Source organism: Gopherus evgoodei, chromosome 7 (genome assembly GCF_007399415.2).
Source record: "Gopherus evgoodei ecotype Sinaloan lineage chromosome 7, rGopEvg1_v1.p, whole genome shotgun sequence".
Classification (NCBI taxonomy): domain Eukaryota; kingdom Metazoa; phylum Chordata; order Testudines; family Testudinidae; genus Gopherus; species Gopherus evgoodei.
Window position 1 is genome coordinate 51,159,400 of NC_044328.1, and position 16,277 is coordinate 51,175,676.

Below are 16,277 nucleotides of genomic sequence, written 5' to 3' on the forward strand. Positions count from 1 at the left end.
CCCAATAATTGCCCCTCTCCTAAACAGGTCCAGGTTCTCACTTATTTTAGTCTCCTGTGGGGAGCCTTGGTGGCATTCTGCTCCCTTCTGGTGTCTTCACTGGGCAGATTAGCAGGCCATTCCACCTCTGTCAAGGAATATTATTCCTCTCTATCTCCTCTCCTTGTGTTCTCCCATCTCTCTTTCCTCTCCCTGGAAGTTTCCCTGATTTTCTCCCTAAAGTTCCCAACTCCTATCCCCAAATTTTCCAACTGATTTTTCCCTCCCCAATTTTAGATGGAGATTTCTTCTGGCAAGCGGCTTTCTCCCTTTAACACTGGTTAGCTGGAGAGTGGCTCTCAGGGCCACTCCCCTACCAATATTAAACCATAGGAGAACAGAGGAGGCAACACTCCATTGGCAACAGTGGAGAGGCTTGCTATTGGAACTGTTTCTGCAACTGCAATGTATTACTCAGTATACCTTGCTTCTCTTCCTTGTCTATAGTTCTATAGGCAGAATCCCAGCATGAGGGTCATACTCATGCCCAAACAAAGGTCACATTAACATAACTTGCAAAAATTAGCACTGCTGTATTACCTAAACATTGAGGAGCTCAGCAGTTTTAAAGAGAGAAATTATTTTTTTTTCTTTTAAAAGAAATGCACTCAAGGCATCCTTAGTGGATGCGTTCATTAACCCTTCTCTCCCGCCCCCCGCAAAGGTAGGTCAATTCAGGAAGTGTAAATGACTTGAGAGAGTATCCCTTTAAATAATTTCATCAGCAGCTTGCCAGTTGATAAAGATACCAGCAGAAGACTGGCAGGGAGAGGAGCATATTAAAATCTTACCATCAAATTGCCATGCAGGGATACATGTTTATCATTTAACGTGTTCTTTCCAGAGCCAGGCAGCTTTCATCAATAATTAATGAATCAACTGAATTACAGGTTGCTTCCCACATAATGAATAGATTCTTCTGCCAGCTAGCATCAAGTAACCCAGGCCTGTTCAGTGTTTGTGCAGTGTGAGTATGAGCAGAAGGTGAAGAAAAGAGGGTGGGGGAAGGGCAAACATTTGTCCAGAATTAATAGAGTGGAAGGTAGACTCTTTATATCTGGGTCTAAATGGCAAAAGAAGCCTCCATTGTGCATTGCAGTTTGGATCTGCAGATTGTCTTGCACTGAGTATTGCAAAGTTAATCTATACTTAATGTCATTCTGAATCTCTGGTCAACAGTTGGGTATTAAATGTAACAGCATTTTTCTCCTTGTAATTATGCTACTTTTTGCTTTAGGAACACTTAACCCAAAACATTGTGATCCAATCTCAATAGAGTTATTTTTTACCTCAGTAATTTAACTTATATTGGGATTTTTTTTTCAGTAGCATTACAGAGGCCAACTGCTGTACAACTGTGAATTTCTTAAATAGGTCTTGGAGGAAAAAATGAGCTCTGTGTAAAGTTAATTACTGTTTATAATACTTTGAGCAAAGTAGGCTATTAGCAATTAAAAAGAAGGATGTCTCCTTTTATTTTCTACAATTTTTAAGGTAGAAGCTGCATTTTATTTGTTATGGGATTTCCAGTAAGACAAAAGAGAGTGAGCAAATGGTCTACCTAATTCTGCAGAAAATCAAATTTTAAAATATCACAACAAACTTTGCAAACAGAGAAACTATGCCATGAATTGACTTCAGCTAAAGCTTGAGAGAGAGTAATGTTTAGAGAATTGTATGTGTCACTTCAAACTGACCAGTTTTGTTACTAAAATGATAAAATATGCAACTGGCAAAAAGTCAATAATCGTTTTATATCCATTTTCAAGGTGTGACGAGGATACAGAGTCTGTACATGAAGACCAAGCAGCAAACTCCATCCACAGGTATTTACTCTATATCTTATCTGAAAACCCTTGGCAAGGGATCTGACTTTTCTCTTTCATCCCTATCTATCAGGGATCATCTGTTAATGGTACCCAAAAACTCAAGGACCATCATCACTGAAAATTAAAATTCTTCTAAATTACAGAATAGTTTAGTTTAAGTATTATTGAGATGAAAATCACCCAGGTATGTTTGTGTATTTCTGCTTTTGGATGACATATGTTAGCATTCCAGACAATTTAAAATTCAGACAATTTAAAACTAACTGTATTTCAATATATTTCTAGAACTGCCCATGCACGAGAAAGCAACCCACCCAGTAACAATAATAGCTACCCTGGACCAAACTTTCTATCCACAACCCATTTCCCTGGGGGAAAAGTTTTGGTGCCTATGAGGTTCACACATCTGGGCTCTGGTGAGCCAAGGAGGGAAAAGCCAGTTCTGTAGGTGGAGTCCCAATACAGAGAATTCTGTGTCAACAGGCTGCTCTCTATTAAACTCCTGAGGCAGTCCAACTCAAGCTTCTCTGATAATCTCAGCTGTGGGAGTTCAGACAGGGAACGAGGTGATCTCTCAGGTAATCAGGTCACAAATCCTAGGGCTTTATTGGTTAAAACCAACATCCTGACTTCCATGTGAAAACTGGCAGTCAGTGTAGAGTACAGAGCATGGCCGGTAACCTATTCTCTCATGATGCACTGCTTAATAAGTGGGCAGCCCCACTCTCTCACTAGCTTAAATTTCTGAATAGTTTTGATGTGTAGTTCTATACAAAGTGTATTACAGGAATCTAACTTCAAAGTGGCAAAGGCATGGATAATTGCAGCAAGGTCTGCATCTGGGAGGAAAGGTTGTACTCTGCTTGCCAGACAAAGATGAGACTTCTGTCCTAGCCACAACTTTTACCTGAGCTCTCAAGAGTGTCCCAGGGTCTAATTAAGCCATCTAGGGAGTGACAATGACTGCCTGGGAGGGAGTGGAGGGAAGGGCAGTGGTATGGCTGGAATCTAGGCTAGGAAAGATGAAGCAGGAACATGTTTGGACATGAGATAGGAAAAAGAAGGCAAGGATGATTTCCCTCCTCTCAACTTGAAACCTGTCCTACTCTGGCTGTCCAAATCCTACTTCATATGCCCTTCTCTCTCCCTTATTCCAGCAGACATGAAGGGGATATAGGAGCCCATAGGAAAAGTGAAAAACTGAGTGGAAAGAGCAAGGAGATATGAAAGGACAGGGAAGGGAGTTTGCAGAATGAGATCACAGATGTAGGAAGCAACAGTTTGTGTGAGGGGAAAGACAACAATATTAGTAGGGCTACAGCCCAGCTAAACCAATGACTTCTGAAGCCTGTGGCATTGGGTGATGATATGGGAAAAGATGCTTTCGACTTTTAGTATGGGAAGGCAAAAAGTAGCAACTTTAAGGCCATATCTATGCTGCAAACATTGGTCAGTGGAAGTTACATTGGCATAAAGCTGCCACAATTAGTACATCACTCATGCATGTGCACTTGACTCCTTGTGTTGGCACTGCATGTACTCATCAGGAGTGCTTGGGTTGATGTGTGGTGCACATTGGATAGATATCTTAGTGTGCAACTCCCTGCTATCTGGAGCACTGTCTCCTGGGAAACTTTGGCACTGCATAATAGGGCAGAAGTGAGTTGAATAGGGGTGACTGGGAGCAAGGAGTCAAGTTCACATCAAGCAGCTTTCTCAATGCTATAATGGCATCCCCACCCCATAATTTTCATGCCTTTTTTAAAAAATCCCACAAAACCTCGCAGCACTTCTGTCTGTCTGCCATCTCTGACAGAAGCATGGAGCCTGAGCTCCTAAGAGTGTCTCAGGGTCTAAATTAAACCACTCTTCACTATTGCACTATTGTCATGAGAACTGCAAACACAAGACAAATGATCTCTGGTATTTGCAGAACCACAGGAAGGACCTCAGCAGTGGGGGGACATGACAATTTTGTGGAGGACAGATTGCTGTGGGACGTTGCAAGAACCAATTCAAGGTTGTTGGTGGCATTTACGGGAAAGCTGCAGACAGTAGAGTGCTGCTTCTGGGCCTGAGAAATAATCTCTAACTCAGGTATTGGCAACCTTCGGCACACGGCCCGCCAGGGTAAGCGTGCATACCAGGGCAGGCCAGGTGCCAAAGGTTGCCGATCCCTGCTCTGACTGGTGAGAATGCATTGTAATGCAGGTTCGGGATGATAAGCAATAGCTGCAGAACATTTGGATGTGAAAGGCCACATTCCTGGATCTGGATGCCAAGCTCTTCCCAGCTCTAATGCAGGGACACCAGAATAAGAGATGCACTGGCAGTTGGCAAGCAAGTGGCGATCACACCGTGGAAACTTGCAACTCCTGATTGCAGCCGGTCAGCAGGAAACCATTTTGGAGTTGTCATGCGAGTATGTGGGGCCATTAATTGTGTCCTACTACACAAGACTGTGACTCTCAGTAATGTACACGACATAGTGGGGTTCCCGAACTGTGGCGGAGTAATAGGTATTATGTGTATCGTTATTTTGGCAACAGACGACCTTGCACCAGAGTGCTTCAACAGAAAGGGCTGCTTTTCTATTATTATGCAACCCTGGTGGATCACCAGGGATGCTTCACTGACATCAGTGTGGACTGGTCAGCGAAGGTTCATGACACTCACATCTTTGAGAACACTGGACTGTTCAGAAAGCTGCAAGTAGGGACATATTTTCATGAGCAGCAGATTACCATTGGTGGTGATAAAATGCCAGTAGTGATCCTGGAGGACCCAGTCTATCCCTTGCTTCCCTGGCTCATGAAGTCATACACTGGCCATCTCAACAACACCAAGGAAAAATTCAGTTACCAGCTCAGCAGGTGCAGAATGGCAGTTGAACGTCTATGGGTGGTTGAAGGGATGCTGGTGATGTTTACTCACAAGATTGGATCTCTGCAAGAGAAAAAAAACAGTGCTACCTGTTGTGTCCTGCATAATATCCATGAAACAACAGAGGAAAAATTGCCTCCACGGTGGAGATGGAGCATCTTTCTCCTGAGTTTGCACAGCCAGCCACAAGGGCTATTAGAAGAGCTCGAAGCGGAGCTCTACAGTCGAGAGTGGCCTTGACAGAGCACGTTAACGGTCAGCCACAGCAATGCATTGTGTGGACTGTGCTTTACCTGTCCTGAAGTTTTGGGCTTTTAGGAACTGTGTGGTACTTGGTGTACATTTATTAATATAACACTGTCTGGTAATGTGCCTATTAATTATATGGTGCTTGCTGTGAATTTATAATTATTACACTGTGTTTGTCACTGATCCTATAAGTTTTGTTGACCTTACAATAACAGGTAGTGGGAGCTTTCAGCAGTGCTATGCATTCTCCAGCCTATGTTATGAAGTAATAAAGATCAATTCTTTACCAAAAATAGATTTTTATTACATAACAAAACCAGTGCAAAAAAGTGCAATTAAAAAAGGCATTCAATACAAACTTCTAAAATAAATTAATGGAACAGAACTTAAGGGGACAGAACATTCATGTACATTTTCGATACCCATACAGCAACTGTGACTCTCACAAGTCAGTGTATGTGAAGCTGTGTTTTTTCTACTGTCCCTTGATGTGCTCCCTGTCCTTTTTCTGCTGGGACTCCTGGACCTTTTGTCTATCTGCTCTTTCTTTCTCCAGGCCATCTGCAATGTTCACCCTCCAAGTACTCTGTTCATGGTCTGGTGCAGCACTGGTTTGCAGAATCTTGATGAACATATCCTCCTGTGTCCTCTTCTTTCTCCTCCTTATCATGGTCAGGCAATCTGTGGGTATGGAGAGATGCACTGGTAACATCTATGGATAAAACATACAGAGGTGTCATTGTATGCATAGTGACAGCAGAAAGTGCAAGTTAAGTTTCAGAACTCCCTTCCCTTTTGCCCCCTAACATTTTAAACAAGACATGCTTATAGCTACTTCTGCCTTGGAGCACCTGTGCACAACACAGCTATCCAGCCACAATGAGTATGGCCAAGGACAGGTGTAGGGAAGGGGGGGCGTATGAGGAGGGGATTGTTTGGTGGCATGAAACAGTAACATTTTGGCCCCTATTTCCATGTGTATGAGTGCAAATTAATAGCACTGAGCACCAGCGCTGTTTTTCCCAGGCGATGCTGATTTTAGCTGATATCTCACACGCAAGGGTAATGAAGAGAGCACAGTAGTTACTTGTGTCCCTAAGCCACCATGGACCCATACTCTGCTACCCTGTTTACTGCAGTGGTGCCTGCCAAAGTCATCAGAGACCGGTGTGGGAATGTGTCCTATCACGGAGCAATAAGGCTGCCAGTACTAGAAACCTTCAGAAGAAGATTGCAGAGTTACCTCCAAGAAGCTTGCAACAGGATCTCTCAGGAGAATTCAAGGCACATTCCTGTGTCTATAAACCAAGTACTGCTCATGAGCAGCCCAGCTAACTCTGCAGGGAATGAAAAGAAGATAACAGTTCCACCTCTCTTAGTTATACTGCTACCTCTTCTAGTATAGTCTTGCCCACATGCTCAGGGTTTAGCTGATCGCCATATTTGTGGTCGGGAAGGAATTTTCCTCTGGGGCAGATTGACAGAGGCCCTGGAGGTTTTTTGCCTTCTTCTGCAGTGTGGGGCATGGGTCACTTGCTGGTGGATTCTCTGCAGCTTGAGGTCTTCAAACCACAATTTGAAGACTTCAATAACTCGGACATAAGTTAGGGGTTTGTTATAGAAGTGGATGAGTAGGGTTCTGTGGCCTGCTTTGTGCAGGGGGTCGGACTGGATGATCACATTGGTCCCTTCTGACCCTAGAATCTATGAGTATAAGTCAATACCTGTGTCCTGGGACGCTGGGGTCAGGCACCATCTTGACATTTCAACATTACATTTATCTGAGATTCCTGCCCCTGAATGGGGCTCACCCACAGGGAGTTACTGAACTGCGTGGAGTCTCGGGCAGATTCTGGCTCACAGCATAGTTGGACCCCGCAGTTGCATATCCCTCATCTTCCTCTTCCAAGCTGTTCACAGCAAGGGGTCTGTGTCTTGGGCTCATTGGAGAGATCCATGTCGCTCTTTGGGGTGCAGCTAGTTGTAAAAGCAGCAGACCTGTGGCTTGGCACCGAATCAACTGTTGAGCTCACTGGCCTTCTGGCATGCCTGCTGCAGTTCCTTTACTTTTATGCAGCATTGCTGCTGATCCCTGATCTGCCCATTCACTGCCCATAGTTGTCCATGTTTCTACAACTACTCCATAGCTGTGCTTGCACAGCCTCTTCTCCCCACAGGCCCATATGTGCATCTAAAGCGTGGCATCAGCATAGTCGGTTGGCAGTTGCACACAAGGAGAGCTGCTAGGTGTGTGCGTCAAGTTAGGCAATCAGGAAAAGGCATTTTCAAGAATATGCAGGGTTTATAAAGGGAGGAGGGGATGGCTTATGCTCTCCAGGACCACGGGGCTATAGCAGTCAGTGTTAGGCATTGTGAGACAGCTTCTGGACGATTGTTAAGGTTGACATAGGTCACGTGGTGTCTCCACTCACACTGTGTCGACCACAGTAGATTGACCATGGCTCAAAGCTATGTGGGGAGCTGGTGTTACTGTGTCGCCTTGACAGGATGCTTACATTAGCAAGAAACAAATTTGAATATAGACGTATGCACAACTAGGTCAATGAAAGGCAATTTATGTCGACCTACCTTTGTAGTGTAGCTCAGGCCTCACAGTTTACAGGTCCCTAAATTACAGTTGCTTAAATTACTCTGTATCAAATGTGTACTCATGCATTTAGCATATAGTCTGATAATAAACTGCAGACTATAACGGAAACTTGTTTTATTAACATACACAGTGTTTAGCTGGTATGTGTCCTTACCCTGGCAATGCTAACATATCAAATAAAACTGAGATCTTGGCACCAGTCCTCCTCAGTATTGTTCTGAGAGATGGCTAAAATCCTGCTTACGCTTTTTGGTTTTATTTTCTTCTAGAGATGAAAACAACAAAGAAAACTATCCCAACAACACTACAGTCTTAGAGGACAGCCAGCCAGAATTACGAGATATCGAGCAACACGTGGAACAGACAGCTCATGACTGCACACTGCGAGCTGGAATGGGCAACTTAAAATTAAGAAAGCCCAAATCCATTGCAAAACTAGAAAATGGGAAGAACCATGAAGAAAGTCAGGTAATAAAATAAAACTTATCTGTTTCTGCTAGATATTTATGGTGCCATGTCATAGCAGGAATATGTTTTAAATGCAAAGTGATACAAATTATAGCATTATTAATCCCTGCTCTGACTCACATGGCCCAAATCATTGTGGAGGTATCTGGTACAAGTGACACTTCAGTTGAAGTAATCCTTTCAGTAAGGGGATCATGCAGAATCAGTGAGAATTCCCTGACATAGTGATTGATTCTGAATCCACAACTGCTCACTGCTGAGAGTAAGGGTATCATAGTACTGAGGATGTGCAAATTATTTCTCCTTCTGAGTTATCTTCTTGTATTTCCTGGACATGCTGGAATAATGGCAAGATCTTTCTCTTGTGTGGCTTGTGCTAGAGATTTAAACTGGTGTCTACATCAAACCACTAAATACTGAAATGTTTTATGAATTCTTAGTTATTAGGAGATATTTGGTAGGGTGGCTGGAGGATGTTACATCTCATCCCTTTATCTTCTTCAGTGGGTATGAAAAAATAGTGAAAATAATATACTTAGGGTATGTCTACCCTGCAGCTGGGAGTGACTCTCCCAGAGAGGGAAGACAGACTCTCACTAGCAGCACAGGGGAAAGTATATCAGGAAAAGCAACTGATCAGGAGCGCATAAAGTAAGGTGGAGAGATAATTGGTCTCTTACCCTCTTGTTAATTATTTTTCTTGCTACCCTGAATCTCTGCCCCCTTTTCAGTTCTCATATATGTCACACCTGTATCTCAAACTTACTAAAAGCTAAAGTAGGGCAGATCATCCACTGTCAACTCATTTACCCCATTTTTATCTCACCAGTAAGTTTGGCTCAAAGAATTTAACTGAGAATTTTGGTTTAGTTTTATGTAGTATTTTGTGATCATGTAATTAGATCGCCCTAAAATATTGACGCAACTGAAAAGTGCAGCATCTGGAGGGGAAAAAACTCCAATAAGCCATGAAGTTTCCCTGTGATACGGTGTTTGGATTGGGAAACAAAAAAATCATGATGAGTTCCACTCCCACCCACTCTTCCCCAGGCCCTGTTTCCAATCAGTGAGAAAAGTGGTACCATTCTGCCCCCACCTCTGAACTGAGCACTGATACAGTATCTCATAGAATTAGTACTATGAATGTGATTGGTCCCCACATAAAATAAATGTTACTTCCAGGGCCAGTTCTAGCTTTTTTGCTGCCCCAAGCGGTGAAGCGGGGAGTGGGAGGGGGAAGAAAAAGATAAAGCTGCAATCGGCGGCACTTCAGTGGCAGCTCTACTGCGCCACTTCATTCTTCGGTGGCAATTCGGCAGCAGGTTGACTGAGGGACTTGCTGCCGAAGACTCGGACTTGCTGCCCCTTTCCACTGGCCGCCCCAAGCTCCTGCTTTCTTTGCTTGTGCCTGGAGCCGACCCTGGTTACTTCATCACAGGAAATTAAAATACCCTCATCACTGATTGGGCTATATTTTGGGCCCTGATCCAGCAGTGAGCTCTCCAGGGGTAGACCTCTTTGACTCATTGATTTCAGTGGAGTCTGCACACATGAAGCAGCTTGCTGGACTGAGGCTTTTTGGGGAAAATGTTTCCTAAGGCACACATTTTACAAACTCTTAGTTCATACTCATGTAAGAGAATATGCATTCAGGTAAGCCCCATCTGCAGGCCCAGTGTGGCTGCATGCCCCTCTAGGTTTGTTTTGTTGTTTTCTTGAAACAAGTGTACATCTGGCACCCAGGCTGTTGTTTACATTGCTTATGAAAAGTAAGGGCTCTGCTTATAGAAATGTTCAGAGGCAGTTTTTCAAGTCAAGAGCTCCAATATACTATAACCTTCAAATTCTAAAGTGTTTTGTCCGTTTTAGTAACTGACTTTATCTAATCTGCTTCTTTCCATTCTGACTCTCTGCTTTACTTGAAATGGAAAACAAAGTGCTGTTGTTTTTCTAGGAGCTGCCGATTACATGGCAAGTTGTCATTATCTTGAAAAAGGGAAAGACTGATGATTTGAAACAGCATGCTACTGTGCACACCTGGGCTCCTTCTAAACATATTGCTGCCACCAAGCCTCTCAACAAGCTCACAACTGTACACATAAGGCAGCCAATATGCATCTCACTGGCTCTGCTGCCTAATTATGTTCAATTGAAAATGAAAACGAGAATGCCCTCCAAATAGTGATTAAGCCATTCTAGTTCAAGTGATTCCTTATTTTTATTGACACGGAATGTTCCTTTAATGACATCCTCGCCCCAATTTCACTCCTACAATGAGTTTATTGAAATCATGACAATATCTAATTACAGATTTTGCTTTGACATACCAGAGATTTAATTATTATTCACATCTATGTTAGTAGCTACTAAGCTCTTAGCAGTTACAACATCTTGAGCTGCTCCTGACAGAATGTAGCTCTTTAAAAGCAGAACAAGTATTGAGCTATTGAGAGTTAGGGACAGAATTGGTGCACTTATTTGACACACAGAAATCTGTGTGTATAGGGCTAGAGTCTGTAAGTTTCCACCAGTGGAAACCCAGATGCATGGCCATGATAGTGGAAAGGCTGTGGAGAGGGAGCAGTATCTCTGTATTATAAAAGAATAGGGCAGAAATTACAGGTGAACTGGTGCTGGGACAGGTTGCAATGGCAGAGGTAAATCCTAGAAAAGTAACAGGATGTCAGACTCAAGAGTGAAATAAAAATAGCAGAGGGCCAAAAATAAATCTATAAATGTCAATATGCCAATGTAAGAAGCTTACAAGGACGGGAGTAGGGGGGAAAGCAAACTAAAATACCTGGCAGTGAAGCTTGATACATGATCACATTTTCAGAAGACCTCAAAACTCAGTTCCTGTTCTTGCCAATGGGAACTGTTTAGTGTTGCACACTACTGAAAATCTGGCCACTCAATAAGATGTCCAAAAGTGAGCCTGAGTTCTTTTGAACATATAGCCCGTAGTGGGCGTTGCTGAAACTTGAACAAATTTCAGAGATCAGTGGGATACTGGGATATGTGGCTATGAATTGAACAGGAAGGACAGATGTAGGTCAGAAGTGGGAGAGAAGCATGAAACCTATCAGATTCCATAGAACTAGGGCTGGGCAATTTTGATGGAATTTTTTCTAAGAAAAAAATGGAAACAAAGAATTTCAGAGTGGAACCCTCTGATTTTTTATTTTGAAAAGACTCTTTGTTTTTCAAATTATTTTATATTGGTTTGTAGTTTGGGTATATTATTTTTTATTTAATTTTACATTTTAATTTTAAAACAATTAAGCCCTTGTTTTAAAATAATATAAGATAATACAATAAAACATACAAATAAAACAAACTAAAATAAAAATGTAAAAAAGCCAAAAACATTTTTCTTAACCCAAAACAACATTTTTCAGAAATTTCATTTTGTGACAAATATCAAAATTTTGATTTTTCATTCTGATAATTTTGAAATGTTGGAATTTCCTGTAGATAGAAATTTTGACCAGCACTATATAGCATCTAAGTGATAACATGTCAGAGTGAAGAGGACCATGTAGTAGAATCTGTAAAGAGACAAATCCCATGTGATAAAGATACAAATATACTAGTAGGGAGTGTTGTAGCCTGCTATAAAGGTGATTTAGAGACAACTTTGCACATAACTCAGGAACTAGACCATAGAATTGAATAGAGAAATAATAGCCTTTCCATGGGCGTTTTGAGCTGTACTGTAGAATTTAATAGCTGGTATAAAATTCTTGATAAATCCTATTTGACAGTTCACAACACTTATATAGAAATTATCATCTTCTGTTTAAAATCTATAGATGTTTTTCTGTAAGGGTATGAAGACCCTGGCATAAACCCTGCCTAACAGAATGCCTAAGGGGCGGGCAGAGTGGCATCACAACCTACCTTCTTTAATGCGAATCCATTCTAGGGAATATGGGCAGGGGCATCAAGCACAGGGAGGTGAATTTACATCTCCATCAAGCAGTTTGAGTGCATCAGGGAGAAGGCTCAGGGAAGACTTGATCAGACTCTATAAGAACCTACAGAGGGAGCAGAAATTTGACAATACAGGGCTCTTCAATCTCTCAGACAAAGGTATAACAAGAACCAAAGGCTAGGAGTTGAACCTAGACCAATTCAGACTGGAAATAAAGTACATTAATGGAGAGGGTAATTAACCACTGGAGAAACCTACCCAGGATTGTGGTGGATTCTTTATAACTAGAAATTTTTAAATCAAGATTGAACATTTTTCTAGAATTCTCTAGCTCAAGTGCAGCTATTGGATTTGAAGCAGGAATTAATACAGGGAAGTCCTGTGGCCAGAATTCAGCAGCAAGTCAGAGCAGATCATCGCAATGGTCCTGTGTGGCCTTAATATCTGTGGATCTATAAATGGTTACTATGGTCTATATCTGTTTTGTTTCCCTCAGCCTCTCTAGTGATTCTGTAGTACTAATCTATTATAAAATCAAATGTTATGGGCCATTGAAATACCAAAATCAAGTATGTACAGTATATATTCTGGAGAGACAATAGAAGAAGTGAGGTTTTGGAATTCAAAGTCTGCTTTTCTTGATTAATCCCCTTCCTCTGTAACTCATCTTTGATGCACATAAACATGAATTTGGATTATGAAATGATTCACCCTTAAATTCTTTACTGATACTGAAATATAAAACAGCACTGAGCTCACTAGCTAATAAGCAGAGCAAAAAACAGTCCTATTTCTCAGTCTAATCACCAGGGTGAAGGACTAAGAGAAGTAAATGGTATCTTGACACAAATCACAAGAGACAGAAATGCAGAAAACTGCTACTTGAAATTTGGTACTTTGGTATAAATTAAATACATTAATGCAAAAACACCCCTATTAATTTAACATTAAAGTTGTGTTTTTAAACACACAAGATTCAGAGAACTGAGTAATGGAGCTAAGTCAATATACACCAGCTGTGGGTGGCTTAGGCAGGAAACTCTCCCCAAGGTTTTAACTCTGCATCCATGCAGAGATATATTTTAATAGCATCTTTCATGACTTGATCATAGCCACTGATCAGTGAGGTAAAAAGAAAATGGGTTCTCTGAGATGGAGAGAGCACGTGGTTTCCGTGTCTGGCCAACCTTTTCTAAGGGCAGGGCACCCTGCCTGTGGCCTTCTAGGACTTGTGCGAAGTAAAAATGTTGCTGGACGGAGCCCAGGTGGAGCCTTGCATTGTCATGCACCCCCAAAGTTTTCATTGTTTGATTTCCATATAAACCACTTGCAGCTTTTTATAACTTTTTAAAGGAACTACTATAATGATACCTATTTGTACACTACCTATTTCTTACCCTATTTGGAGTGGCTTGCATCCCATGGGAGTTGCCATCTTGGAGCAGTCCCATGTTCAGGAACTACAGTTGTGCCAGACCTTTGTGTGGGAGAGCCAAAGAAGGAAGGCGTCAGCAATCTCTTGCTTTGTGTACAGTACCTGTGCATGGGCCAGGAGTTCTTTGTTGTTCTCACATTTTAAAGAGCAAACAGTACTTTAACAGGGTACTGTGCAGGCACAATTTTGCTAGTGTTAAATTCACCATAAGAATGCAATTAAATAAGTGAATGTGGTATTCACTACTGATTCCTAAAATGAGCTGATGAGGATAAGAAAAATAAGTTGAAAGGGTCAGAAAGAACCAAGATGCACTATTTTATGCATCCATTAACCTTTTAAGGAACACCTGCCTGGCTGTTTTTATCTTACCACCTGTGACATTGGTCTGAAAAAAATCATAGATTCAAATATGAAATAGCAGGGGAAGCAAACATGCAAGTTGAACAGAAAATAAACATAAAGACACAACCTCAGGCTTTACACATCTATATTAGGTAAAATCTCTTTTCTAATACAGCACACCCCCTAACTTACAGACAGGATCCAGCATTTTACAGGCTCCTGCCTGTCTGCCCACCACCCCCGTGTGAGATGGAGCTGAATGTTACAGCACAAATTATGAGCACCATTTATATATTTACAAATAATTTAAATTCATAACCACAGTCTGTAAACATATCTTATAATGACTTCAAGTTCATCACATTACATGCTCTCATAAAAGACTTTAGTTGACATATTTTTATAGCACACTGACATTGTATACGATTAGTTGATTCAACTGCTTTTTTGGCGGGTGTGGGGTTCAAACTGCCTGTTCTCCCCTTGAGGTGTCTGGACTTTGACTGTCTGTTAGTCACGACACCTTGTGCTTTGATACTATCAAATTTCATAAGTGAAAGAAAGCGGGTCCAGTTCAAGATTTGGGTGGGAGATCTGTGTTAAATTATACAGATGGTTCAACAGAAGACATTCTTCCCTCCAGGTCTGTACAAAACAGCCTCAGCATAATAGCAGGAGGGGACATTTCACTATCAGAGATGCTCTTTTTCAGGTGAAATGTAAAACTGAGGTCCTGAACACATGTGGTTTATGAGTAGCCAATTGCATCTTTCTAAGAATAGTGTCTGTCATGGTGTAACCCTAACAGAAACAAACTTTTGAATTTTAGGCAATTTTGTAACAAAATTGTGCTTTTGTGGTGTAACAAAATCCAACCTTTGCGTGTCAAGAGGATCCAATAGTATTATATTTCATTGCAATGTATTTTTCTTCTTATCTTTGGGTTAAGATTTATGAATGTGTTGCATGTGGTAAATGGCAAGTGAAAAAGAGAAATCTCTGGTCCCTGCCAAGAAGACACAGTGCTGTGTAATCACTACTGTGGTATTTGCTGTATCCTTGACACAATATGCAGGTAGCCAAAAAATATAATTCTTCTTAAAAAACCTGAAGATAAATCAGTTTGGGATATTATTTTTTCCTTCCATGAGCTAAAACTTCTGGAAGAGAGACACAAAACATCCTGACATGCTGGGTCCCTATTCTGCCAGTGCCTTTCAATTACTGGGCAACAATGAAATAAATTCTGAAAAATAAATGTATACATGTTTAAGTGAGTTAAGCTGGGTTTCTGTTGCCTTTCAATTCAATGTTGCTTGTTCAGGCTTCATTGCCCCAGTCACAACAAACTGAAACTGATGATGATGGTACCAGGAAGTCCAAGAGAGATTGCATGGCTAAGAGTTGCTTATGAGTGAAGGAAAGACTTTTACAGTAACAGAAGGCGACAGATTTTGCTGTTCTTTACAAAGGATCTTCCCTGTATGCTGAACTCTTATGGTCCAAATCAGCCTTGGAAGTTTGAACTAGCTAATGTAGTGGTGGAGTATAGACAGAGGGTTTTGTGACTTGACTGGAATTTAAGAGATGTCTGCGTAAGTGCAAATTCTGCTACAGACTTACTGCATGACCTTGGGCAAGTCACTAACTCTCACCAGGCTTCAGTTCTCCATACGTAAAATGGTGATAATACTACTTCCTTTCTTCTGCACTTTCTCTTGTAGATGATAATCTCTCTGGGGCAGGGACTATTTCTCACTACATGCATGTACAGCGTCTAGCTCAGTACAGCCCTATTCTCATCTGGGGCCTGCTCTTGTAACACAACTAATAGTAAAATGCCTATTCTGCCCAAAGACTACCAAACTTCCCAACATTTAGGGGGTAAATAGAGTCAGCTGACCTGGTTCAGGCTGATTTTACCTTGAGCTTTAATTAAAACAGTTGTGTTGACCTATTCTGTCTCCAGGAATATATCATCATTTTATATAACCAAGGGAAAATCTTGTTTACATAATAATGGAAAAACTGGAACAGCTGCAAAAAGTGCCAGTCACTGCAATGTGAATCTCTGTTACCATTTTTGGATAAAATATTATCCATTCAGTGCTAAACTAAATTAAATACAGGGGGATGTATGTCATAAAGCTCTGAAGGACATTTTTAAAAAAAGGAAAATAACAAACTAGGTTTCTTAGTAATACCATGAAAGTCAAGTAGCATATTATCTTGCCTAGAACAAATGATAGTTGGCATGCACCAAAGTCATCTTATACATGAATAAAAAATATTGTTATAGTGTCCTAGGCTGCTGCAGTAAACATAGTGGCTGTAGATCTTGCAGGTTCTCAATGATTGCTTCTTGACTTGAGGTTCTATCCTGAAGAAGAAACCACAAGTATAATCTTTTCTTATTAGCAACTTGAGGCCTGACTCCTGTCCCACTTACTCCACTCTGAATCAGGAATAACTCTATTGAACTCA

The 16,277-nt window shown here is 41.3% G+C and overlaps 1 protein-coding gene across 9 annotated transcripts in view; it reads left to right on the top strand.

The window, feature by feature from the left end:
• Positions 1-16,277, top strand: part of FAM13C (family with sequence similarity 13 member C) — a 243,760-nt gene that overhangs the window by 146,576 nt on the left and 80,907 nt on the right. For all 9 annotated transcript variants that reach the window (XM_030569828.1, XM_030569822.1, XM_030569823.1 and 6 more), the window contains 2 exons: positions 1,809-1,865; positions 7,881-8,079. In XM_030569828.1, coding sequence (XP_030425688.1) covers positions 1,809-1,865; positions 7,881-8,079 — 256 coding nt within the window. The remainder of the gene's footprint in view (positions 1-1,808; positions 1,866-7,880; positions 8,080-16,277) is intronic.